This window comes from Cyprinodon variegatus, unplaced genomic scaffold (genome assembly GCF_000732505.1).
Source record: "Cyprinodon variegatus isolate N-32 unplaced genomic scaffold, C_variegatus-1.0 Scaffold285, whole genome shotgun sequence".
Taxonomy (NCBI): domain Eukaryota; kingdom Metazoa; phylum Chordata; class Actinopteri; order Cyprinodontiformes; family Cyprinodontidae; genus Cyprinodon; species Cyprinodon variegatus.
In genome coordinates this window covers 135,670-159,925 of record NW_015150738.1, presented here as the reverse complement: position 1 = coordinate 159,925, position 24,256 = coordinate 135,670, and the positions used below count along the sequence as shown (strand labels likewise).

Sequence of the window (24,256 nt, the reverse complement as noted above, 5' to 3'; positions counted from 1 at the left end):
GTGGATCTGACTTTAAACTAGCCTGAGGCTATATATTACAGCTAAACCATTAAATATTTTCTATTTTGTGTGTGATCAGACTATATTTTAGACGGGAAAGAAAAAAAAAAATCAAAAATGTCTTTGTATTTTCTTAAACCCCAGAACCACATTTTTCACCTTTAAAAGAGAACACCTTTAAAGAGAAACGGACATGTTGGGTTTGATTGGGAAGCTTATCTCTCTCTGCAGCTTGTACCTTTTACAGTCCCAGGGGCAGAGGAGCAATCAGCAGTTATTGACACAGCCATCTTCCTTAAGTGCATGTGTGGGTGCCATTTGTGTTCAAAGAATTATAGGCAGATCACAAAGCCAGACACCCCTCCCTGTCCAAAGTGCTGGCTTCAGAAACCTTTAAAGGCACAAATTTGCCACAGAAGCAGGTCAGTGCCCAGAGATGGAGAAAGTAATTTTGCTCTCAAGCACTTTGATGGTTTTCCTCATCTCCAGCTGTTGCGCTGAGGAAGAGTTTATAGTCTGCTCTAATTACCAGAAAGCATTTGAAGGAGCTTGCTATGAGTTTGTGGGTCTGCAGTTTTCCTTCCTCAGAGCTGAAGCGTGGTGTGAGAGAGGTGGGGGACACCTGGTTTTTATCTTGAATGATGAAACACAGCAGTTCCTTCAAACATACCTGGAGCCTGATAAGGACTGGTGGCTTGGGCTGGCACCTGCAGCGCCAAACCTCACTCAGGATTCCTCTCCCACTGAAGGTGAGCTGATGGAGCTCTAAGAAGATATTTCAATAATTTACAATGAATTTATGATTATGGGACGGCTAGTAAACATTTTAAGAGTCAACTGAAAATTTATGTCAAAGAAATTGCATTTCAATAGTTTGCAGTTTGTGCTTTTGTTTAAACACAAAAGCGAAAAATCTGAGATATCCTAGAGTAAAATATGACCTCAGAAGGCAGCGTGTGCTGTGTGTTGGTATGGTTTATTATAAAATGGATGTGGAGGGATGAGCACAGGTGAACAGGAAGGTAAATCTTGATTTATTGAAGTCCATACCATTCCAATTTCCAGCGTTCCTTTAAGTGTTTAACTTTTACTGACCCAAAACGCTCAACTTCTTTCTTTTCTTTCTGAATGTATTTCACAGATTTCCATAAGCTATCATAAAAGGTTCAGATCAAATTATGTTTTGTTTTATTTTTTGGTTAATAGGTTCTCTTGCATGGTTGGACAGTTCAGATGTCAGCTACAGTAACTGGGTAAACCCACCTGATGTCCAAGCAGCTTGTGGACACATTCTGGGACACACAGGCTTCCAGTGGACGGCCACAGAAAACTGCACCCAGGAACTCAACTTTGTCTGCCAGTTTGGTATGTTCCCTCTAGATAAACTGTACTGCTATGATTCAGTTTTAAATTTATTTCCTATCCATCCTTTTTTCAGGCTTCAATCAAACAAAATTACCTTTATAAAAGTAAAGAGAAGAAAATTATTGCAACACTATCCAGTTGTATTTGTTTTCTACCAGGCTAAAGAAGTTAATTTCCCAGCTACTTTCTGAAATGCACTTGCACCCCTGGTACCAAGCAGACCCAGGAAGATGCTGCCTCCACCATGCATAAGCTTTATTGGGTTTAGCCTTGGATTTTTGTATCTGCATATGGCTCTGTAATATTAATATATAACATGTACTATAATTGTTTTTGTAAAGAGCCTTGAGATGACGTGTTGTGAGTTGGCGCTATATAAATAAACTGAATTTAAATCTAAATAATACCTATATCAATTATAATATTGCGTATTGACTCTACTTTGGAAACAACAGTTTAGATGATCAATTAAAAACCCAGTAAAACAATATTGTCCATAATGACCACAAGGGAGCTTATCAGGATCTATATTTGTCTGTTTTTATTCTTATTTTTGTATAATACATTGTCTTTGCAGATATTGGAAGAACAGTTGCATGTGAAGGTCAAAATGCCACATTGCAATGCGGTTCTGGTCAGGTTTTGGAGATTGAAGATGCCTTCTACGGACGGAAAACTATTCATTATTGCCGATCCCACTTCACTACTTTACCCACATTTTCCCAGGACGAATGCAGCTGGATTAATGCTTTGGATTCTGTAACAGGTACAACAGATCATCTTTAGTTGCATTAAACTAAGATAGAAAATGGGACATACGAAATTTAAATATATGTATTGGAGGTTACAATTTGTGTAGACTAGTAGCACTGATTTGCTCCCTAAGCAAAATTGCATTTTGTATTTAAAAAGTTGTTGAAAAAATAAAAAATGGTTAAACAAACAAAAATTACTAATAAAGAATTCTAATCAATAAAACAAAACTCTAGATAAATGTTTTGTCAGAGGAGCTATGTAGGTTGTCTAAGGGTGTGCATGCTTTCATAATCTCATTAGTCTCACTAAAGAGATTTATCATAAACAGCTGGTAAACCAGTTCTATCATTAAAAAAAAAAAAACAATGAATAGATTAAGTATTAAAGTCATTCTTTTTGACACAAGTGTTTTTTTTTTTTCTCCTCCATTCTCGGTTTATTGCTGTTTTCTTCTCAGCTCATTGTCGTGGACTGCAGGCCTGCCAGGTTCCATTGGATCTGAACTCCTTCACTGAACCCTGCCCAGTGTTGGGAAGTTATCTATCGGTGGAGTACCACTGCAAAGACGGTCAGATACAAAACATGCTCTTCCAGTAATATTAACAGGTTACACATTCTATAGTGTCTATCTTAATGCTTTACAGTGATTATTTATGCAAAGACAATCTGTTTTTTCAAACGAGACTGCTTAAACTGGAGTTTAATTCTTATAGCTGGAACAGTTTCACTCTGCTTCCTCTGAGCTTCTTCATATCAAAGGCAATAGGGAATAAAGATTACTTGTAAAACATTCAATTCACATGCAGATTAGTCTCTAAATAACTTAGCATGGTTACAGACAGCTGGTTTTGGTTGCTTGCAGGAAACTGAGAATTGGTTTGGAACTGAGAGGGCACAGGGCAGGGCGGTATGTTATTCTGAGCACCCCCAGTGGAGAGTGGGTTTCTTTTAGCTTCTTTCACTCATCATCCAAACTATCTGTTCTGCCTAAAAGGTCCAAAAGCATTTTGGTCCTCAAAAGAGTCTCCCAGAATCCGCATGTCAGCCTCTCTTAAGATTAATGATTGGGCAGAAAACTGCCATCGGTGCACCACTACTAAATACATGACCTAATTTGCTGGTACCTTTAGGATAATTTTTAATGCAGAAAATCAGAGCATTAATATAAAAATAAATAAAAATACCTTAAGACCTGCATTATTTATTATACCTATATGTAGTTATTTTTAGGCAAAGTTTTTAGAGGACTTTTTTTTTGAAAGGCTCGATGAGCCACTTGCGGCTTCAGAGCCACAGGCTGCAGACCCCTGCCTTACAGGTATAGTGGAGGATGTTCTTTTTCTGGGTGGATCTTCACAATAAGTGGTCCTCCTAATTGTAAATCCTTCTGGTGATATGTCTACGTAAAGCCGTCCTACGTGCTTGTCCCCTTTTTTACTTATGTTTGGTGAGTCTGACATATTGGAAAAATTGAAAAATTATTTTGGAAAGTAAGCTTGTATGAGCATTGCCCACACTAACTTTTTTTTCCCAATTCATTTATATTTGGTAAAGGCATAAACCATTTCTTTACAGAATTTAATTAAATGTTAAAATTTTCCTTTCCCAAAGGTGTTGATTTATAAATACAAACAAAACAAATTACAGAAACAGCAACTTTTAAACAGAGCATACACGAGGAGAAAAGGGCTTGTGCATTCTCTTGCACGCTTTTAATAGGCGTTCCCTCTCTGGAGCGGATACAAGGTTGTACATGTGCATTTTTTTTAAAGTGGAAAGGAAGCCTAAATAGAATTTTCTAAAAAATGAAACTATACATTTAAGGTGTAGACTGTAGAATAGAAACCATGCCTGGATTCTTTCCTCTCACTCACTTCAGAAGAAACTCTTTGCATGGAGAGAAACATATCTTCAAGTAAAGAATTAAAGTTGTATTGTGTTTTAAAACTATTTTCTATTTTTCATCTCCTTGATGGGTGAGAACCTTTACCAAAAAAAGAACATCTTCTCATTTTGCATGTGTTAACTATGTTTGTGAATTAGTTATTCATTTTTTTGTTGTTTTGTTGTTAAACCGTTCCAGGACTTTCCTTGCAGATCACTAAACTGGCTTCTGTTGTCGATAATGTTTCCATCACTGTAAAATGGCTCCTTCATCCCTTTCATGGAAACTTAACTTGCACCGTGGATACTGGAGATGGCCACATCATTGATCCATATAATCCAGAAGAGTAAGTAGTATTGTTTAAATACATACTTTATAGCATAGTTATCTTTCTTTAAGTTTATATCTGTTGATCCCATTCTTATAAGTGAAATTTTCTTTTGATGCTGGGCAAAAATCATTTATTCATTCTAAAAAGGAAAAATAATAATTGAACTTTGTTCATCACCCAATGGGGAAATTTACCTGTGCATTTAACCCATCCTCTTGGGGAGCAGTGGGCTGCGATTGTGCGGTGCCCGGGGAGCAGTGTGGGGTTAAGGGTCTTGCTCAGAGACCCAGAGTGCAGGCTGTGGGGATCGAACTGGGTACTTGCGACCTTCTCAGAGCATAAGTGCACTGCTATAACCACTAGGACAACACTCCCCCAGTTATTTTACAATGACTGTTAAGATAGCACTAATTGGTAAAGTATTTTTGTAACATTAAACAAATTTGCTCAGTTTAAAGATTTTATTTTTTTTATAGGATTAAGGCATTTTTACCAGTTGGATTGAACGTCCATCTGGCCTTAACTAAATCAAACTTTAGTCTTTATTTTGGGTCACAGGATGGAGTCTGCAATCATACACAGATTTCGCAAGCCTGGTGTTTTCATAGTTGAGGTTGAATGCAGCACCAGTGACTGGCACGTCACTGCTCAGAAAACTATAATAATCCAGGAGCCTGTTGGTGAGTTGAGAGTGGTGAATTGTTATGGCAACAATGTGACAACAGATGGCACCAAATGCAACACCTTCGATGGGGGGCCTGTTCAGATACAACTTGGACTGGAAACAGGTGAGTTTTTTTTTCCCCCAGTTCTGCAGCATATTATATTAGACATGTCTTGATAAGTAACCTACGACTTCTCCTTTTGAATAAATTGGTAGTATCTAAACAAAAAGACTTACCTTACTTTTTTTAGATCTACATTCAAAATGACTAGTTTCTTAAGGCATTGCATTTTTTTCTCTTTTTTTTTTCTTCTAAAAGGGACAAATGTTACATACTCAGTTCTTCTTAATAGCAATCAGATTGCAAACTCTTTTGTGGACTCGGGGAACCAACCTCACAACATCACACTGAATCAGACTGTGGTTCAAAGTCTTAAACCTGGCTGCAAGAATTTAACCATATCTGCATCTAATGGGGTCACACCCCACCCAGTGTCCACTGACCTGCTGCTGTGCCTCCTGGAACCTGTTGTCGGCCTGCAGGCCCATATAATGACAGAAGAGGATGAATGTCCAGACTCTCCCGATCTCGCCATTGCTGTCTCATTGAAGCAAGGGTCCCCAGTGGAGCTTTATTTTAACTTCAGTGGGTTAAGAGACATGCTGACTGAAACCAGAAACATGATTAATAATAGCCTGCATACTTACGTGTTCTCCCACCCACTGGAAGGTAGGATTTAAAATTATTTTCATAAAAAAAAAACAGATCTTGGAAATAATTCAGCTTAATTATATATTTTTTTCTATAAACAGGGCTTTTGAAAGTGAAAGTCCAAGCTGTGAATGTCTTTTCAAGCTCTCAGCTGGAAATTGACTTAATGAAAATACTGCAGGCTTGCCAGAATTACTCCTCGACAAGTGAAAATGAAAACACGGTATGTTGAAATAGTAAACACGACTCACTATATACGGTATACTCTATGTGTGTATGCGTGTATGTGTATATATATATATATATATGATTTTTTTTTTTTCTTGTTACCACCAAACTATCTTATTTGCAGGAGGATAACTATGAAATATCAGGCGGCTTGGAAATAACAGCTTCTCCTGACCAGGTCGTTGATCACAGTCAGAGTGTTGAGCTGAATGTAGCCGGTGCTGAATTTCAGGACAGCAAAAGATTCATATTTGAGTGGCAATGCAGTAAGTTATACAGCCATTCACCACGGTTAAAGTCAGCAGTTAGTCATTCATTTACCATGTATTATTAAGGCTGAAGTTGTAGGTTTGGTCTTATTTCCACCATTGTTTAAATTCAAATGAAAGAAAATCATTTCTACAGCTCACATGCCTGAAAATTAAGGGATTTAACTCGACTGTTTCTTCTTTAACATTGCTAGAGGGTGATCAGCAAATGGGCGCACTATTTACATGCCACAGATTTCTGTTTCTATCTAAGCAACTCAGAAAGCATATTGTTGTTCTTCCAAAACCATAATATGGGCTTTCTGTGTGCAGGTATTTCAAGGCAGGACATAATGTCTGTTTTGCTTTTTTAATATAGATGATGCAAAGGTTGGAGTTGTTTCTGGGTCAAAATACTTTACGTTTTATTTGTCTGTGTTGGGGCATTTTTTCCTTTATTTGATAGTAACACTGTAACTTGTTTTTGTTCCAGATGGACACTGCTCATGCAGAAATACAACAAGGGAAGAAACTCATATGATTGAAAAAGATTGTCTTCCTAATCCATTTGAAATTTTTGAATACAGTTTGACTATGAGGAAAAGAACATGGTTTAGGAAGTGGGTGGAGCTTGCCCGAGCCTCTAAATGCATTACAGTTACCCCTCTAAAGGAATTTCAGGACATCACAATCAGGTAAAACGTTTTAAATTTTAGCTTTTATATATTACATGCACAACATACTGTCTCAAGAATATATAAAAACATAAAATAAAACAGGTTCAGTGTCAAACTTAGGGGCAATAAACCCTCATGTGTTTTTGCTCTTTTTTGCTCCATTTCTTGTTTGCTATGTTGTAATTATCTTCACTGTTGGTCTTTGCAGGTGTAACAACTGTGATTCCTTAAATGTGAATGAAAGTGCAAAGCTAAGTCTCAGCTGTGCAACAACTTGCCCAGATGTAGTTTGGCTAATAGAAGATCCAAAACCTATGATGGCAAGTTTGATTTAATCCTTACAAAATCAAACATCTTTTTTTTTTTTTTTTACTAAGGACTACTTACTTTTTTGTCCCTCAGGAGGATCTCAATGAATGTTACTCAAAAGCAGGAAGAAGTCCTCCTACAAATATACAACATGGTGACACTGAATACACAGTCCCCAGTCAATATCTAAGAGATTCAAGGAGCGTCCAGCATAACATCGTTGTGATTGCTTATGGTACTTTCTCTTTATTTCACAGCATGTGATTGTATATTAAATCAACTGTACCCTATGTGAATGGGACTTAATCTGTTTTTAATTACTGTAGGCAAGAAGGTCCCTGGGTTTATCAAATACAGTATTCCAATCCCAGCTGCACCTGCTGTACCTACATGCAGCATCTCTCCACAGTCAGGAAATGTGCTTGATGCTTTTGAAATTACCTGTGAGTTGACGTCTTTCTGCTCCACAGGCTGTCTTTATTGCCTCAAGACCGACACAGGTAACGGTTTGATGCTAAAAAAGTTGCAACATTCTTAAAGAATATATTGATAAATTAACTGATATGCATAATAATGGAAATTATCAAATTAAAATAAAAGATATGATAAACTAAAATATTTAATGGAAGATATATATATTTAAAAGGCAGTCATTTGATGTATGGGTCATTTATGTGTGACTACCCTGCTTTATTTCTGAAGGAACCTGAACAAACTCGATGGTTGTAGGGTAGTAGTTGGAGAGAACGTTGCCAAATGGCTCAGGATGGTGGAGAGCAAAATGACTCTGATGATGAGGAGGTTAAAATGTACAAATTCAGGTCAGAGGACAAAGTAGTGGAAGCTAAAAATGGAAGAGCATTGAGTGGCTTTCAGGGAGGAGTTGAATAAAGCTCTAGGTGGTGAGGAGGATCTTCCAGAAGACTGGAGAACTACAGATGAGGAAATAGGGAAGAACATAATGAAAGCACTCAGTATTTCTATTAAAAGGAAAGTTGAGAACAAGACTTACTGATGCAACGAAGAAGTACAGGAGTGTGTTCAGACAAATAGATGAGGTAAGAAGTGAGAAAGTTGCCTGGGTTATGACATTGAGGCATAGCTACAAGGTAATACAGTTATTTGTTTGATAGGCTGGACATTAAGGAGGGAGAAAAACACATATAGACTGTTAAGGTAGAGATGGAAAGGATGTTAGACAGGTTTGTGAAAGGAAGATGGAAGTGCTTTGAAGAGTTGAATGAGGAAAATGAGAGGGGGAAAAAGGAGCAGAACAAGTAACCATCAGAGATCAGGAGGTAAAAAAAATTAGGATGAAGAAACAAAGTTATAAAAATGGATGGAGAGTGGAAAGGCAGTTGGTCCAGATGACATACCTGTGGAGGTATGGAAGTGTGTAGGACAGACGGCAGTAGAGTTTTTGACTAGATGCCTAAGGGATGGATGGGCAGTGCACTGGTACAAATCAAAAAGGAGAGGTGCAGAGTTATGGAATGGAGCTGTGATACTGTATGAGGAAGTCTGGAATTGTAGAGAAGATTATTGGTGGTTCAAGACAGCTGTGAGATAGTGGCGAGTTTTACTGTAGGTATAAAAGAAGTTTAAGGTGGAAGTGGAGCTGCATCAGGGGTCGGCTGTCTCTTGTTTTTTGTGGTGGACAGTTTGACAGATGAGGTTAGACTTAAATCTTCATGGACCATGATTTTTGCAGATGAATTTGTGATCTGCAGTGCAAGCATAGGACTGGTGACAGGAAAGTGTAGAGAGTTGGAGATTTGCCCTGGAATGAAGTGGAATGAATGTTAGCCATACCAAGACAGAATACATTTGTGAATGATGAGGGCCGAAGAGGGCCCATGAAGCCTCAGGGATCTGACATAAAGTAGGTAGAGGGTTTTTAAGTGCTTTGGGTCAAGAGCAACAGCGGAAAAGCAGGTTGGAATGGATGGAGAAAGGTATCAGAAGTTTTGTGTGATAAGATTATCAGCGACTGAAAGTAAGGATGCACAAGATGGTAATGAGATCAACAATTTTTATGGTTTAGACACGGTTGCACTGATAAGATAGGTGGCGGAGCTGGAGAGAGCAGAGAGGAAGAGTTTGAAGTGTTATTTAGGAGTGACAAGTGTGAAAAGTATCAGGGATAAGTACATCAGAAGGTCAATGTCCTGTTAGATTTTTTTGGATATAAGGCCAGACTGAGAGCATTTTAACATTTTCAAAGGAGTGATGGTGAATAAATCCTTTGGATATTGAAGCTGGTACAGCAAGGGTGGATGCCAAGAGGAAAACCAAGATCTATGGATGGAATAAAAAAAACAAACATGAAAGAAGTTGGTGTTACAGAAAAAGATGCGAATGATAGGGTTACATGGAGGCAGATGATCATCTGTGCCCCCGTGAAAGGGAAAATAGGAAACACGAAGATGTTTGACAAGCATAATATTATAATTTTACAATTATTTGTACAATCTCTTAGTTGATTGAGGAAAAAAACTACAAAACATTATGATGAATATTATAGTTTTGCCAGCTTATTCAAGAGGACCAATAATTCAACAAAGCTAAAGCGGATTTCTTTATCTCTAAGGCAAACATCTCCGTTGCAGTAATACAAATGTAGTGAAATCAATCTTCCTGCCTTTGGGAGATGAGAAGAACAATCACATTGTTACTGTGGTTGTGACAGTGAAGAATAAACACACAACAGCGACTACAACTGTTGCAACTCAGGTTTGTAGTTTTACAGCAAATATGGTATATCACAATCCTAGAAATCCAAGCCCTGGGTTAATGGAATAAACCGATTATGATCCTCAAGGTAATGAAAAGCAACTCCAGTGCCTCCATACTATCTCTTCAGTCTGCCGTCAAAGACACTGTAGATCAACTGGAACAGCAAGGCCTGCTTTCTGGTGAGGCACTTGGACAAATATTCAGTTCCGTTTCGGACGTCCTGAATTCAGAGGATGACCGAGGTCAGAAGGACGCAAAAACAAAGGTATGAAATTGAGGCAGCAGCTACAGTACAACACAGAATCAGAGTTCGTGAAATATTGTTGATATCTCTTTCTTTTACCATTTCAGCTCCGGGAACAGATGTTGACCAAAATGACAGAAGTTCTGCAGGACTGCCCAAGCAACACAACACAAGAAGTTCAAGTTGCAGCCGAAGCTGTGGCTGGACTAACGCTGATGTCAGATGAGCTCAGTCCTCTCGCTCAAGTACAGTAGACCACCTTCAACATTTACTGGTAGAAGTGAAAGCATTAAGTGAGCAATTCCACCAAAGTGAAATGTACTTCAGTCTGGGGTTTAGTGAGATGAAATCAGTAAAAGTTCAATTAAATATTAACACTTGTACAATGATCTCTATATACGTTTAATTCAGGTGGTATAAATCGGTTATGATCAGAAAGACCTAAAAATATTTCAAAGCATGAGTACTTTATGTTAAAAAGTCTTTGAAATATACAATTTAGGTCTATGGCCTTTTAGCGTATACCCAGCATTATCTGGCTTTACTTTATATTTGCCACAGTTGTTACATCATTTAATCCTGATGTAAACAGAATTGGAAATCAAGCCCTTTTTTAATAATTAAAAACTTAATTTCCTTTGTAGAAAGCATTTTCCTTCTTCACTTAAATAACTGAACTGAACATAAAGGTTCATAATCGACTGATAAATGTGTTATTTTGAATTTAGCTTTACATCATGCATGCTTGTTTGTTTCATGCCCCTTGTTCAGGAGGAAGCTGGCTCATTGTTGGTGAACCTCAGCTCTTACCTTTGCACCATAACCATCCAACCGCATGAAAGAAGAGATGAAGATGTTGTGCAAGCAGCTACACCCATAGTTGAAGCAGCCAGTAATATTCTAAATGTTTCATCAAATGTATGGACAGAAGCTTCATATATGCAGCTATAAGGTTTTCCTTGTTTATATTTGGTGTCTGACAAATGTGATTTTATTTTTATCCTCAGAAAAAAGTCTCAGATTTCCTTCTGGTTGGGATTAACAATCTTCAGAGTGCTTTGTTGAATAATAAGAAGTTGAATGCAGAGCCTGCGGTCATTGATTCTGGTCAGATCAGTGTATATGTTAATAGGTAAATGACTAATGGGACTTGGCTGAGTTTACACTAAAAAAACAGAATTTATGCTTTTGCTAAACTTGAACTAATGTGTTTGCTGTAGAATATCCTCTGAAGACATAAAGGTGCATAACATAGATGTCCAGAAGGAAGGTTCCTCCAGCTTTTCCATTCCTTCACTCCCCATTGGCATTCTCTCTCCGACGGAGCCGGTGGATATCAGGGTTAGTTTGTTCTCAAAACACAAATAATTAAATTCCAGTGGCAAAGACGGTTACTGGGTCATCATCATACAAAAAAATGTATATTTTATAAGTAGAGCTATCCAAAACTATCAGTTTGTTTGCCTGTGTAAGCTTTGCTTAGTTTTCTCTGAATATGTTTCAACACCTATCCTGGAGTCTTTGTCAATTATGTCGGCTCAGACCAAATCAATCTGTGGTTACCATTGAATTTCAAACCAAACACACCCAGACCAAAGCTGAGTGGTGGTGTTTATGCGGCCCAGTGAACAGAGGACTGTTTGGAGTCCTATATCAGAGAAGCCAAACGACTACACAAATACCCTGCCCTGTGCAAGATTCAGCTGTTAACTTGCGCCTTAAGAGCATATGACCCACGTTTGATGATCAAAATGTTCTTTTAAAGGGAGGTGAATGAAGCTATGACCTTTGTGAAAAGATTTAAAAAATCACTGAACAGAGGGGATGATTGTGGTTTCAACTTCTAAACATATCAGTCATGGAACTCATTCCAAAGAATTACATCGGCACCATCATCTTGAATTTAAAGGGCCTAACACTTCAACAACCCAGGGGGACGATATGTTGGTCATTGATTTGCATCTGACTTGCAATGTACTTAAGAGGATGGGCTGCCATGCAGCTTTAAAATTGAACTTCTCCAACATCGATTGATCTGGTGCGTGCAAGCACAATTGAAAAAGACTCCTGGATCTTTAAACTTTATTGATCTCACATTGGAGAAATTTACCTCTGCATTTAACCCAACCCCTTGGGGAGCATTGGGCTGCCATCGTGTGGAGCCCGAGTAGCAGTGAAAAAAAATGCAAAAACAAAGATTTTTTTCCATGTCTTGCGGTTCAAATACCATTTTTAACCCATCACCCCACTAACTGACCCCTTTTAAACAGACATTTACTTGAAAGCTTAAATCTTTCATATTTATCATTAAACCATAAAATTTTCTCAACCCACAGGATGGAACAGCGAGGTCCATTTATATACATTTTACGTAAAAGACTTAAGTAGGAGAAGAAAAACATTTTTTTTCCCCAATGCCTTTAGATTCATGAAGACCCCCAGAGGAATACTTGTCTCAAAGTCCAAAAATAGTACATTATTATTGACAAGAGGATTCCCAAAGAGCTTTTAGATGAAAACGTACCTAACAATAGAAAATGCACCAAAGGATAAAGCATCTTGTAAGTCCTTGTTAGCCATATTCCTGGATGCTCTACTGATAGTTTAGATAGGTGTTTTAGGCTTGATCTTTGTTGTACCATATTTTCTTATCATTTTGTACACTGTACTGTCATGGTCAGACAGACTGGGCTGAAAAGTGCCAGTCCACTAAACTCTAAAGGAGAACCTTTAGAAAGTCTTAAATAAATAAATAAATAATACATGATCTAACTACCTGAAAACCAAGTATAACAATGGCAGATACAGTTTTATAAAACAGAAGAAAAGAAGCAGCAAATGTATACGTGTTAACTAGCTCCACATGTGGCCCAGTCCAGGAAAGACACATCTATTTAGCACTGAGCCAGTCCTTATGTCAGGGGACGAAAGAGAGCACATAGTTAGTCACAGTATGGAGGACCATGTCTTGCAAGTCAATGACTGGATGCAATCAACAGGTTTTCCTTGACAGAAACTTGTAACCAATCTGACTGTATTGTCCCTGTAAAGTGCCTGGGAGTGATATCTGTTGTGAATCGGCACTTTATAAACGGAATTTATTACTCTTGCATAATTAGAACCATATAGGAAAATTATATAGAGGCAACCTATCGTTTTGTATTTGCATGCATTTACCTTTAAGTTGATTTAAAGGGTTGTTTTATTTGCATATAAACACAGGCTTGTAAACTACTTCCAAAGTAATGAGTGTAAATAAAGTGTGACAATAAATTTATTTTGTTTCATCCGTCTGTCTAGATGATGAGTTTTGAGAAGAATCCATATGCCTGGAAAGAGGATAACATCACAGGAACTGTGGCCTCTCTGTCTTTCACCAGAATGAATGGCACAGTCATTCCTGTAGAAAACCTACCTAAGGAAATAGAGGTCACATCACAAACCTTTTAATATCTTCACAGTAAATTAATCTGTAAAACATTCAGGGGATGTCTGGTTTTTATTTTGTGGATTTTCAGATTCTTCTTCCCAGGCTCAACATTGGGCAGCAGAACAGCACAGTCCTTGACCTCGCAAATTTCAGCACATTAGTGATTGACATACCGTCACCAGAGGTGACCCTAGTGCTCAAAATGGAGCCTTCTGAAGACATATCCTTCATGGTGTTCCTTGGATATAAAGATTATCCAAGCGATAAGAGTCATGTGGCCAAGACCAAGCTCCCGCTAGAGAAAACAAGTGAAGGTACTAAAGCCTTCTGTTGGTTATAAAATGAACCTCTTTTACAAAGTCAAATCTTCAAAAACACAAAACATAAGTACTCAGAGCCAAGACCACATAATCTACTGAACTCAAACTAGATACAGAAGTAAAATCTTGTCTTCCTTGAACCATGATCCTGAAATCTAGATGGGTGAAAACCTGCATTTATATCACTGGTCATTGTTTTCTAGCAACTCTTTCTATATGGTCAGCTAGGATAATATTGTCTGTCATTCTATTACAGAGGAAAAATTTACTTGGGTGCTAAGTCCCAAAGATCGAACAGGAGGAGCTGGAGCTCATTACCTTCTTGTAAAGCCAATTGTTGAGCCAGGTGTCAAGTCAGTCAACGCCACAGTTGCTGTCACTTCCATTGCTGCTCAGTGCAAATACTGGAATGAAACCAGGTCTTCATGGAGTGAAGATGGCTGCAGGGTGTGCAGAAAAAACACAGCTCACATGGACAATGACTGCATTATACATAAACTGAAACCTCGTGTTTGTTTCTGCAGGTTGGCCCCCTAACCACACCTTTGGTCACTCAGTGCCTCTGTAACCACTTAACGTTCTTCGGCAGCTCTTTCTTTGTTATGCCCAACCTGGTGGATGTCTCTCGCACTGCTGAACTCTTTGCAACCTTTGCTAACAATCCGGTGGTGGTGTGCTTTGTGGGATCGGTTTTTGTTGCTTATCTGCTGGCGGTGGTATGGGCACGCAGAAAAGACATTCAGGACTCCACCAAGGTTATTCTTGTTAGAATTTTCTGATCTCAATGTTTATTTTCACCACATCGACAAAGCTGCTAGATTTTATTCGGTTCTCACTTTCAGGTTAAGATAACAGTTCTTGACGACAATGACCCTCTGGCTGAATATCGCTACATGCTAACTGTTAATACAGGCCACCGTCATGGTGCAGCCACTTCCTCTCAGGTAAATCACAGCACCACTGAATAGCTATTTTAATAAACCTCACCCACCCTGACTGACCTCTCTTTTAGGTTACCATAACTCTGCTGGGAACAGAGGGAGAAAGTGAACCCCACCATCTGACAGACCCCGAAAAGTCTGTCTTTGAGAGAGGAGGGGTGGACTTGTTTCTCCTGACCACACACTTTTCTCTTGGAGATCTGCAGAGCATAAGACTCTGGCACGACAACTCAGGAGATCACCCTGCATGGTTAAAGGAGAAAATACTGACGGCTGCTGTAGTTGATTAAAATAAGACATTATCATTAACTTTTTTCATTTTGATATACAGGTATGTGAATAAAGTGATGGTGCAGGATCTAGAAACTGGTCAGAAATGGCACTTTCTGTGTAACTCCTGGCTTGCTGTAGATATGGCTGAGTGCTGCCTTGACAAGGTCTTTCCTGTGGCTACAGAGTCAGATTTAAAGAGATTTAGGTAAGATCTGCTTTGATGTAGGGACATTTCACAACATAATTTAAGCTGCTGTAATTTCTATCAATTGTGTTTCCTTTTCAGTAACTTGTTTTTTATGAAGACTGCCAAGGATTTTCAAGATGGTCACATCTGGTTCTCGGTCATTAGCCGACCTCCCTGCAGCACTTTCACACGTGTGCAGCGAGTGTCCTGCTGTTTCTCCCTTTTGCTTTGCACCATGCTGACAAGCATTATGTTTTGGGGCATCCCTACAGACCCGTCTGAGCAAACCATGGATTTAGGTATGCTACATATGTATGGGCAATCCTTAATGATAGTAAAGATTTATACTTGAGATTTTTATACTGTCCCAAAATACAAGTCTTAAAAGTTATGTGTATTTGTTGTAACTATGGGCCCCCTGTTTAGTTCTGATAATTTCTCTTCTTGTCCAGCTTGTCAGTTTAGGTCGATGGCCTTGTATTGGTTGGTTTGCTGCGGTGTTACACTTTTTTTAATTTTTAAATGATGGATTTAACAGTACTCTGTAAGGACCCTAAAACTCTGACCCAGACCTGTTTTAGAGGGCTCCTTGGTCTTCACAGTATAGTTTGCTCTCTATTTTCTAATAAACCTCTGAGGTCTCCAGAGAATAGTTGGATTTATACTAAGATCAACTGACTACACAATTTTTGCAGATTGAAATTGGCTAAATTCATCATAACTTTTACATTTTTCTTCCTTCCAATTAAAACCCTCCTGTCCTTTTTCTACCACTTTATATGTTTACAGTATATTGTGTTGTTCTATCATATCAAATTACAATAAAATACATAGGAGTTTGTGGTTATTTGGAAAAATGTAAAAATATATTCAAAAGTTATATTTCCATAATCTTTTTCTTTTTGTTACTGACATTATGACTATCATCCCCACCATTTCTGGATACTTTCTTCCCTTTTTGTCTCTTCATGAGTATTACTGCATGCACTGTTTGATTGCTAAGCTGCATGTGGCATTTTGTTTTTTGTATAAGAATACTCAGTCATGCAAAAGGAAGAAGACAAATTTTCTCTATTTTACATGCAACCAAGATCCACCATGATGTTTAATATGACTCATTAAAAAAAGTTCCTAAAGTCCAACTAAAAGTCTCTCTATTGCAGGAAATTAGAGAAATTTTTAAAACAAGCTTTACATTGCAGGCCACATCGAGTTTACCTGGCAGCAGGTCATGGTTGGAATTCAAAGTTCCATCATCATGTTCCCCATCAATCTCCTTATTGTCAGCATCTTCAGAAACACTCGTCCAAAAGAGAGAAGTGCCAAAGCAGATGGGTCAAAACAAGGAAACACTGTTAGAGTTTCTCCCTCACAGACTTCATCTCCTCAAACAGAGATAAAGCATATCACTCCAGACACTGTGATCAAGGTGAAGTGACAGAAATCCTATGAGTTGCATGTGTTTTTTTTTCTGTTTAAATAGCTCAACATGTTTTCTGCCATAGGACATAAAGAGAATAACGCAGTCGCTCTCAAAGACCATGAAAAGTCCATTGCCAAATTTTGATCTTGATCCAGGCCAGCATGTAGACATCAACATACTGCTGTCTCTGGTGGAGGATATCATCAAATGTCAGAACAATGCAACAGGAGACTTCTACTCCAGCAGTTTCAAGAAAGACAGCAACATGACTCTGAGTTTGGGTGCCGTCAATCTACAAGGTGAACTATGTTTTTCACAAAACTATTTCACAGTTGAATATTTAAAACTGGATTTGTTATCTTATATATTGTATTATGAGTAGAAAACGGTTTGTGGGGAAGCCCGGAAAAGACATTCGACGAAACTCAAAAGAAGACAAACAACAGTCGGTACCTGTACAAGCAACTGCATCATGTGGAAAAGGAGCTTCGTCTGATAGGACCCTCTCAATTTCCAAACACCAGCAGCTACAACAGAGCCATGCAGCAAGTTCAGGGAATGAAGAGTCACTTGGAGTCTCTGCTGGATGGAGACCAGCTGAACCGCAGCCCCAGTCCTGACGAAAGTATTAGCAGCGGCCCTGGAAAGAAGTGCTGCCAGGGTGGCCTTCCATGGTGGTTTGTGTTTGTGGGGTGGATACTGGTGATTGCAACCAGTGCCGTGTCAGGATACTTTACTATGATGTATGGGCTGACCTATGGGAAGGACCAGTCTATAAACTGGCTTATCTCCATGGTGGTGTCCTTCTTTGAGAGTCTCTTTATCACCCAACCTCTGAAGGTAAGTGGCTGCATACAGGGCAGATTAAAGCTAAAGGTCTCGAAATCATTCCTAAACATTTAACTGATTTATTTCAGCCAAAGCGAAATGGTAATTGATGGTTAACTGAATTTTCCATTTACTTAATGTCCAACATGTTATTTTGTTTAATAAGTTGGCTGCTAAGCAGAAAATAAAACATTTTATATTATCTGTCTATATTATTTTATATATCTAATAAGAGAAGATTCCACATTGAATAGTTGTTGTTTGTATTTGTTTTTATAGTGCGCCATAAAGTTGGAAATTCTTTTGTTCCAGGTTCTTGGGTTTGCTGCTTTCTTTGCTCTTGTTCTAAAGAAAGTTGACCAGGAGGAGTTTGGAGAACCTCAGATTGCAGAGAAGCTCACACATGCAGGCAAATTGCTTAATTTATTTTTTAAAAATCTAAAAAGATCTAAAAAAAAATCTTTTTTTTTTTCAAAGAAAATCAGAATATATTTGTAAGCTCTATGAAAATTCTCCCTCAGATGATCCTGATGTGGTGCTTGTAGCTAGAAGAGACAGCACATGCAGTTTCTACCAGCCACCGCCTCCTACAGACATCGAGAGGATGAGGAAAAATGTAATTAAAGAGCAGAAAGTCTTCTGCCTCATCAGGGAGATTCTTGGTAGAGTTTCATTGTTTGCAGCATTAATAACTATAATCATAAAATAATGATAATACAGTTTGAATAACTGATGTAAATGTGTTTTGATGCAGCTTACATGGGATTCATGTGGGTCCTTCTTCTGGTCGCATACGGTCAGAGGGACCCTAATGCCTTTTTTTTGAACCGACACATTCGACAAAGCTTCAGTAAAAGAATCTCCAACACCATGAGCATTCGGGACGTGTTCGACTGGGCAAACACAACTTTACTGAGAAACCTTTATGGAGATTACCCAGGTGACTATGCCAGGATGTCTGTCCTAAAAAATAAATCCTAGATTTAAATTTTATAGTAAGGAAACTGAAAATTTTCAATGTATTAGAATATAATTGTTGTGTTCAGTTTTTCTATTTCATTAACTTACGGATATCCATCCATCAATTTTCTGACACGCTTAATCCCAAGTGGAGTTGCGAGGGGTGCTGGTGCCTATCTCCAGCTGTCTACGGCCAAGAGGCAGGGTAACTTACGGATATACAGAGTGATAATTTCTTTGAATTCATCTGAAGTAAATTAGACTAATCTTTTTAAATTCAATGTTTTATTACTTGGGATGCCTCGGTGTAGGATGCACCGAGGCATCCCAAGCCCCGTCCCGATGGGGGCAACAGCCTCTGGGGTCAGATCCACCAGGCACCCCACTCCGAGGACCCCCACAGCCCCAGGACCCAGAAAACCCCGAACCAGCCCCCGCGCCCTGCAGGACGCTTCCCACAGCCCCCCACTACACTAAATGTTGGAGCCGATTAAGGGAGCCCAGAGAGATCGGTCTGATGGGGATGCAGATGCTGTCTCAAGATTAATATGATCCAACAATAGATCTCTGTACTGACTGATGCTGAGTTTATCATTACTTTTCCAATTCATGAGGATAGTTTTCTTTGCGATACATAATGCAGTGAAGGCCATGCAAACTGATTTTTTTTCTAGAGAGCTTCCCTGAAAGTCACCCAGCAAGCAAATTGATGTGGAAGGTGAAATTTTGCAACCAAGGCACAGTGATAAGTCCTTACATACCTGTATCCAGAACCTCTGAACTGGCGTACATAACCATAATGCGTGAATATAATGAAGTTGATTGCCTGTGCACTGTGGACAGATAGTAGACTGTGCAAAACCCATCCTGAATAATCTTTGACCTGTATAGTGTTCTCTCTGGATGATTTTGTATGGTATTAATTGTAAATTGGGGTTTGTTATGTTAAAATTTTTTAGACATATCTGAGCCCAGATGTTTTGTTCAAAGCTGACTGATAAATCCTCCTCCCATTTCATAATAGGAAGAGATATTGTATCATCCAGTTTAATCAGTGTCTTGTATAATTTAGACCGTGGTTTTGGGGGCGGTTCCTTCTAGGGCCTTTTGTCTGTTGGTTTTCTTTTCTACCCCTCCATTGCTCTGCTTACTTGTGTTTTTTCTTCTAGTTTTCATTTTTTGATTTTCTTCGCTTTTTTTTTTGTTTGTGGTCTGTTGTGTCTTTGCTTTGTCGGATGTGATAAACTCCGTTCCTTCAAATAAATGATCCAGATATGTAATACCTTTATTCTTCCAGTATGGAAAGTTGATCATATTATTGTTTTGTAGAATGTCAGGGTTATTCCAGATGGGTGTACGACTGCATGGGATAACTGATGACTTCGCCATTTTAAGAAATTCCCACCATGCTGTCTGAGAAGAGCTGATGTTAATATTCTTTAAACATGATATTAGAGCTAATAAACAGCAAATCAGAAATTATATTACTGCATATTCCCCGTTCTGTGTCTATCCAAGGCTCATCTAAGGGATTATGTTTTATCCATTTAGAGATGTATTGTAATCTATTTGCTAAGTAGTAGTTTTGAAAGTTAGGTAAATCTAGGCCCCCCCCGTCTTTAGTTTTCTGTAGTGTCTTTAAGCTGATTCGAAGGGGTTTATCCTTCCAAAGAAATTTATTGATGGAAGAATCTAGAGATTTAAACCAGTCGGATGATGGTTTATTGGGGATTATCGAAAATAAAGAGTTAATTCTAGGTAAGACCATCATTTTAATTGAGGCTACCCTACCCAATTATGCATTTAACAGCAGCTTGGACAGGGCCATTTTTATGAGGTTTCACCTTGTTTTTTCTTTTTTTCTCACTCTCTTTTTACTCTTTGTAAACATATTAGAACTAAAAAGACCGGTTGTTGGAGTTTCTGGGTGGAAATTTCTCATTTTTGTTTTAGGATATGCCTTGGTCGACATTCCAGGGTCATCGTTTTGTTTCACAATAAGCAGGATGTTTTTAGCTGTTGACAGGTGGGGACCTCAGGCAAGCCAGTAGTGCAGCGGCCAAACTCTTGTACAACAAAGCAATGCTTTTGTAATAAATACGGTCTGCTGTTATGCAACGTGTTGAAAACATGTTGGGTTTCCCGAGAAAAATCTATTATTTTGATTGGAGAATATGTTAATGAAAACTGTATTAACTTTTCAAGATTTTTAGTTATCCAGATGTTTAAGCTGCCCATGCTTTTGGCATTAAAGCACCATCAGAAATGTTGGCTTTTAACTAAGCGCTGTTGAGTCTTCTGCAATCTCTTAGAATGGAGGGTATAGCAACTCTATTTTTTATTTTTTATTTTTTTCTGTTTATTAATCTGAAAAAAGAACAGTTTTCCACCTTGCATATGTTCAACTTGAGCTGTAACCCCCTGACTACAGCTATATTACTTACACAATAATAATTTGGCATTTGAAAAAATATTAAACCTTTTTGAGAACTTAAAGGTCCCATATTAAGCAAAATTCACATTATAAACATTTTGTAACAGCAATGTGTCCTGAAGCCTGTGTATGAAGTTCACAAATGAAAAAAATCCTAACACCTCTATCATTGCCCTTCTCCACCTCTTGGCTAATGAGTGTTAAAAAAAAAGTCTGTTAGAAAGACATTCACTTTATGTCCCCATATATGTAGCAGCCAATCGGTCAATCTGCAGTCTTTATTATATTATTCGATGCTCCTATCTTTACAACTCTGACTGGATGTCATGGTTGCGGGTTTTCGGGATGCAGTCTTTGGGAGGACAGGTTTAGAAAGCCGAAACAGCTCATCCAAAGGAGGGCTGAATATGGAGAATTTTGGTAAAGGCTGTTTGCCTCATCTGAAAGGAATTTTCCTACAGAAAATGTAAAGACATGCCGTGGCGTGGCGGCTTCATTGTGAGTAATTTTTACTCTAAAATGTAACATAATATGGGACCTTTAAAGATTCCTGTAATATTTTAGTGAACTATAATTAATGTTACATATGTTTACATAAGATTTTTGTTGTCCATGTCCCAACTATTTGAAATTGGTTATTTAAAATAAAAAAATTCCTAAACGTTTTGCTAAACATTTTATTTATTTTTACTAATTAATGAATGAATTAATTAATTTACTAACTTTTTCAATAAAAATCTAGCTTAATGAAAATCCATTCTGTTTGAATTAACATTTTACATTTCAGTTTTTGGAAGATGGGACTGTGAATCAAAGATTTTCTGTTTCTTTTAACAAAAAAAGCTTAAATCACATAGAATAATATTGTTTTAACTGGATCTGCCCTTTGTTGATGTCCTTTTTATCATATTTAAACATCTCTTTTCCTCACACAGGCTTTATTACAGATGGAAATTCAAAGCTTGTGGGTAGCGCTCGTCTCCGCCAGGTGAGAGTGCAGAAAAACTCATGCCACGTTGCCAGCACCATGCAGGAGTCTGTTCCAGACTGTCACACTTCTTACTCTTGGGATTCTGAGGACGTCGGCTCTTACGATCCTGGCTGGAGTCCTAATGTGGTAAAAAACACATCCCTGAACCCCCACAACCCGTGGATGTACAGATCTCAGAGCGAGCTGAGGGGTTTTCCCATCTGGGGCAGCGTAATGCACTACAGAGGAGGCGGCTTTGTCATGGATCTGGGCCCAGACTTACAAAAGTCAAGGAGGTAGAGTCTGTAATTGTATAAAAAAAATATCACCTTTAAATGGAATGGGAGAACCCAATATTAACCTTGTCTCATCCATACCTCCCTAGAATCCTTCAGTACCTTTATGACAAAACTTGGTTAGATGTGTACACCCAAGCCATCTTCGCTGAGTTCACGGTGTACAATGCAAATGTGAACCTCTTCTGCATTGTTTCACTCATGCTGGAAACCACAGCCACTGGTTAGCCCTTCAGGTGCAGTAGATTGTATTTGAGAGCTCCCAGCAAGAACTAATATGTTGTGTTATTATTTTAATCCAGGCGCTTTCCAGTTCCGCAGCGAGCTTCACAGTGTCCGTCTTTACCAGTCCGCTGGGGGCCTCCACATCTTTGTCATGGCCTCTGAAATCATTTACTTTCTGTTCATTATTTACTACATGTTTGTTCAGGTGCATTGGTATTACACACGCTTTTTTATTAAAAAAAAATTGAAGTTTCAACCAGGATTAATTACATGTGCTTATTCTGGTACCAACAGGGAAAATTAATTAGGAGCCAGAAATGGGATTATTTCAAGAGGAAGTGGAATCTGTTGGAGTTGGCAATCATTATCCTCAGCTGGAGTGCGCTGTCTGTTTTCATCAAAAGGACTATACTTGGAAAGAGGGATATAAGCTTTTATCAGAACAACAAACAGCAGTAAGAGATGGAAACATTCTTATTTCAAATCTGATCAATTAATCCCTAATGTATGCTCAAATGACCTGATTGGTTGATTATAAATAGGGTCCTTTGCAGTTTTCTTTCGAATATGCTATGTCTGCAAAGTACTACAGTTTGCTCTAACACCATGGTTCTCAAATCTCAAAAGTACCACCAGTGGAAGCTATAGTACCTGCACAACAACTGTTATATTGATTTGCTGTATTAAAAAACCTCGAACTGTAATGTGAAGCTATTAAGCATAAACAGACAAAAAAGCTGACATCCTCACAGTGATGCTTCACCAGAAACCTCCCAAAACAAGCATGATTGTGTGTGTGTGTGTGGGGGGGGGGGGTTGAACTTTCTTAACAAATGTAAATGAGGAACAAAGGTTAGTTACTGTAATCCATTTGAATTGAAATCAGAATTTAGATCTGAGAATGAAACCAGTGGGATTTTTAAAAACTTTACGTTATATCTAGTACTGGCTATTCAAAATGCTAACATTGCATTTTTCTGTTGTTGTGCTACATTTTAGCTGACTTTTTTCTATATGGGGTTGTTAGGTACTGACGGTACGAACTCATCTACTGATGAGGAATTTAGAGAATAGAAAATCTGTGAATAAACAGTTACTAAAACCATGGGGATTTGCAACTGTTCCCTAAGACTGTGGTATATCTCTCTACTGTTAGCTATACTAACGGAACTGTCAAAAGCATTTACTAACATAGCAAATTATTACATTTCGATATGTCAGTTTTTAACATGGTCATCATAAGTGTATGAAATCCAGCATTTAAACATAGACCCCTTCATTTTTGGCATTAGGGTGTTGTCCAAGATGTGGGTCCCCTTAGTTTGTATGAAACTGCCTTTTATTGCTTAACCATACTTTAACAGTTTGTCTAGTTTCATGCTTCTCCCTTTGTGGGAACAGTTTGCGGATTGCTGGTCCTATTTTAACATTTGCACTAGTGCACAAAGTGAGATCTATCTATACATGGATGTGAGTCTGATTTAGAAGTACAGGCATGCACAGTGTGTTGGCCTCAACCCTCTGGATTACTGTTTGGATGAATCTGAGACGAGTCAGGCTTCAATAATGCACTTCTGGAAGAATGGTTGGAAATTCTCAAACTTTATGGAAAGTCTTCTTCTGAGGGTAAAAGTTGTTATAACTGAAAAGGGTGTTTAAAAATCAAATTAAAACCTATGCTTGCAGAATACTGTGGGAAAATACTAAAGTTCATTGTTGTTTTAGGGTGAATAAGTAGTGAAACAACATAACGCTTAGTGGCCTAATTAACTGCACGGTCTCTTGAATTAAACTGACAAACAATAACTGTAAAT

The 24,256-nt window shown here is 38.3% G+C and overlaps 1 protein-coding gene across 1 annotated transcript in view; it reads left to right on the top strand.

The window, feature by feature from the left end:
- Positions 1 to 436: 436 nt before the first annotated feature.
- Positions 437 to 24,256, top strand: part of LOC107090190 (polycystic kidney disease protein 1-like 2) — a 26,112-nt gene continuing 2,292 nt past the window's right edge. Inside the window, exons 1-31 of the mRNA XM_015383436.1 lie at positions 437 to 749; positions 1,207 to 1,365; positions 2,579 to 2,689; positions 4,205 to 4,352; positions 4,896 to 5,125; positions 5,495 to 5,731; positions 7,502 to 7,675; positions 9,766 to 9,908; positions 9,997 to 10,176; positions 10,263 to 10,400; positions 10,927 to 11,073; positions 11,163 to 11,287; positions 11,376 to 11,496; positions 13,456 to 13,584; positions 13,674 to 13,899; positions 14,162 to 14,352; positions 14,430 to 14,660; positions 14,748 to 14,849; positions 14,918 to 15,096; positions 15,178 to 15,324; positions 15,406 to 15,605; positions 16,509 to 16,735; positions 16,812 to 17,028; positions 17,112 to 17,569; positions 17,870 to 17,925; positions 18,035 to 18,219; positions 18,312 to 18,497; positions 21,887 to 22,217; positions 22,307 to 22,440; positions 22,520 to 22,647; positions 22,737 to 22,897. Coding sequence (XP_015238922.1) covers positions 437 to 749; positions 1,207 to 1,365; positions 2,579 to 2,689; positions 4,205 to 4,352; positions 4,896 to 5,125; positions 5,495 to 5,731; positions 7,502 to 7,675; positions 9,766 to 9,908; positions 9,997 to 10,176; positions 10,263 to 10,400; positions 10,927 to 11,073; positions 11,163 to 11,287; positions 11,376 to 11,496; positions 13,456 to 13,584; positions 13,674 to 13,899; positions 14,162 to 14,352; positions 14,430 to 14,660; positions 14,748 to 14,849; positions 14,918 to 15,096; positions 15,178 to 15,324; positions 15,406 to 15,605; positions 16,509 to 16,735; positions 16,812 to 17,028; positions 17,112 to 17,569; positions 17,870 to 17,925; positions 18,035 to 18,219; positions 18,312 to 18,497; positions 21,887 to 22,217; positions 22,307 to 22,440; positions 22,520 to 22,647; positions 22,737 to 22,897 — 5,714 coding nt within the window. The remainder of the gene's footprint in view (positions 750 to 1,206; positions 1,366 to 2,578; positions 2,690 to 4,204; positions 4,353 to 4,895; positions 5,126 to 5,494; positions 5,732 to 7,501; positions 7,676 to 9,765; positions 9,909 to 9,996; positions 10,177 to 10,262; positions 10,401 to 10,926; positions 11,074 to 11,162; positions 11,288 to 11,375; positions 11,497 to 13,455; positions 13,585 to 13,673; positions 13,900 to 14,161; positions 14,353 to 14,429; positions 14,661 to 14,747; positions 14,850 to 14,917; positions 15,097 to 15,177; positions 15,325 to 15,405; positions 15,606 to 16,508; positions 16,736 to 16,811; positions 17,029 to 17,111; positions 17,570 to 17,869; positions 17,926 to 18,034; positions 18,220 to 18,311; positions 18,498 to 21,886; positions 22,218 to 22,306; positions 22,441 to 22,519; positions 22,648 to 22,736; positions 22,898 to 24,256) is intronic.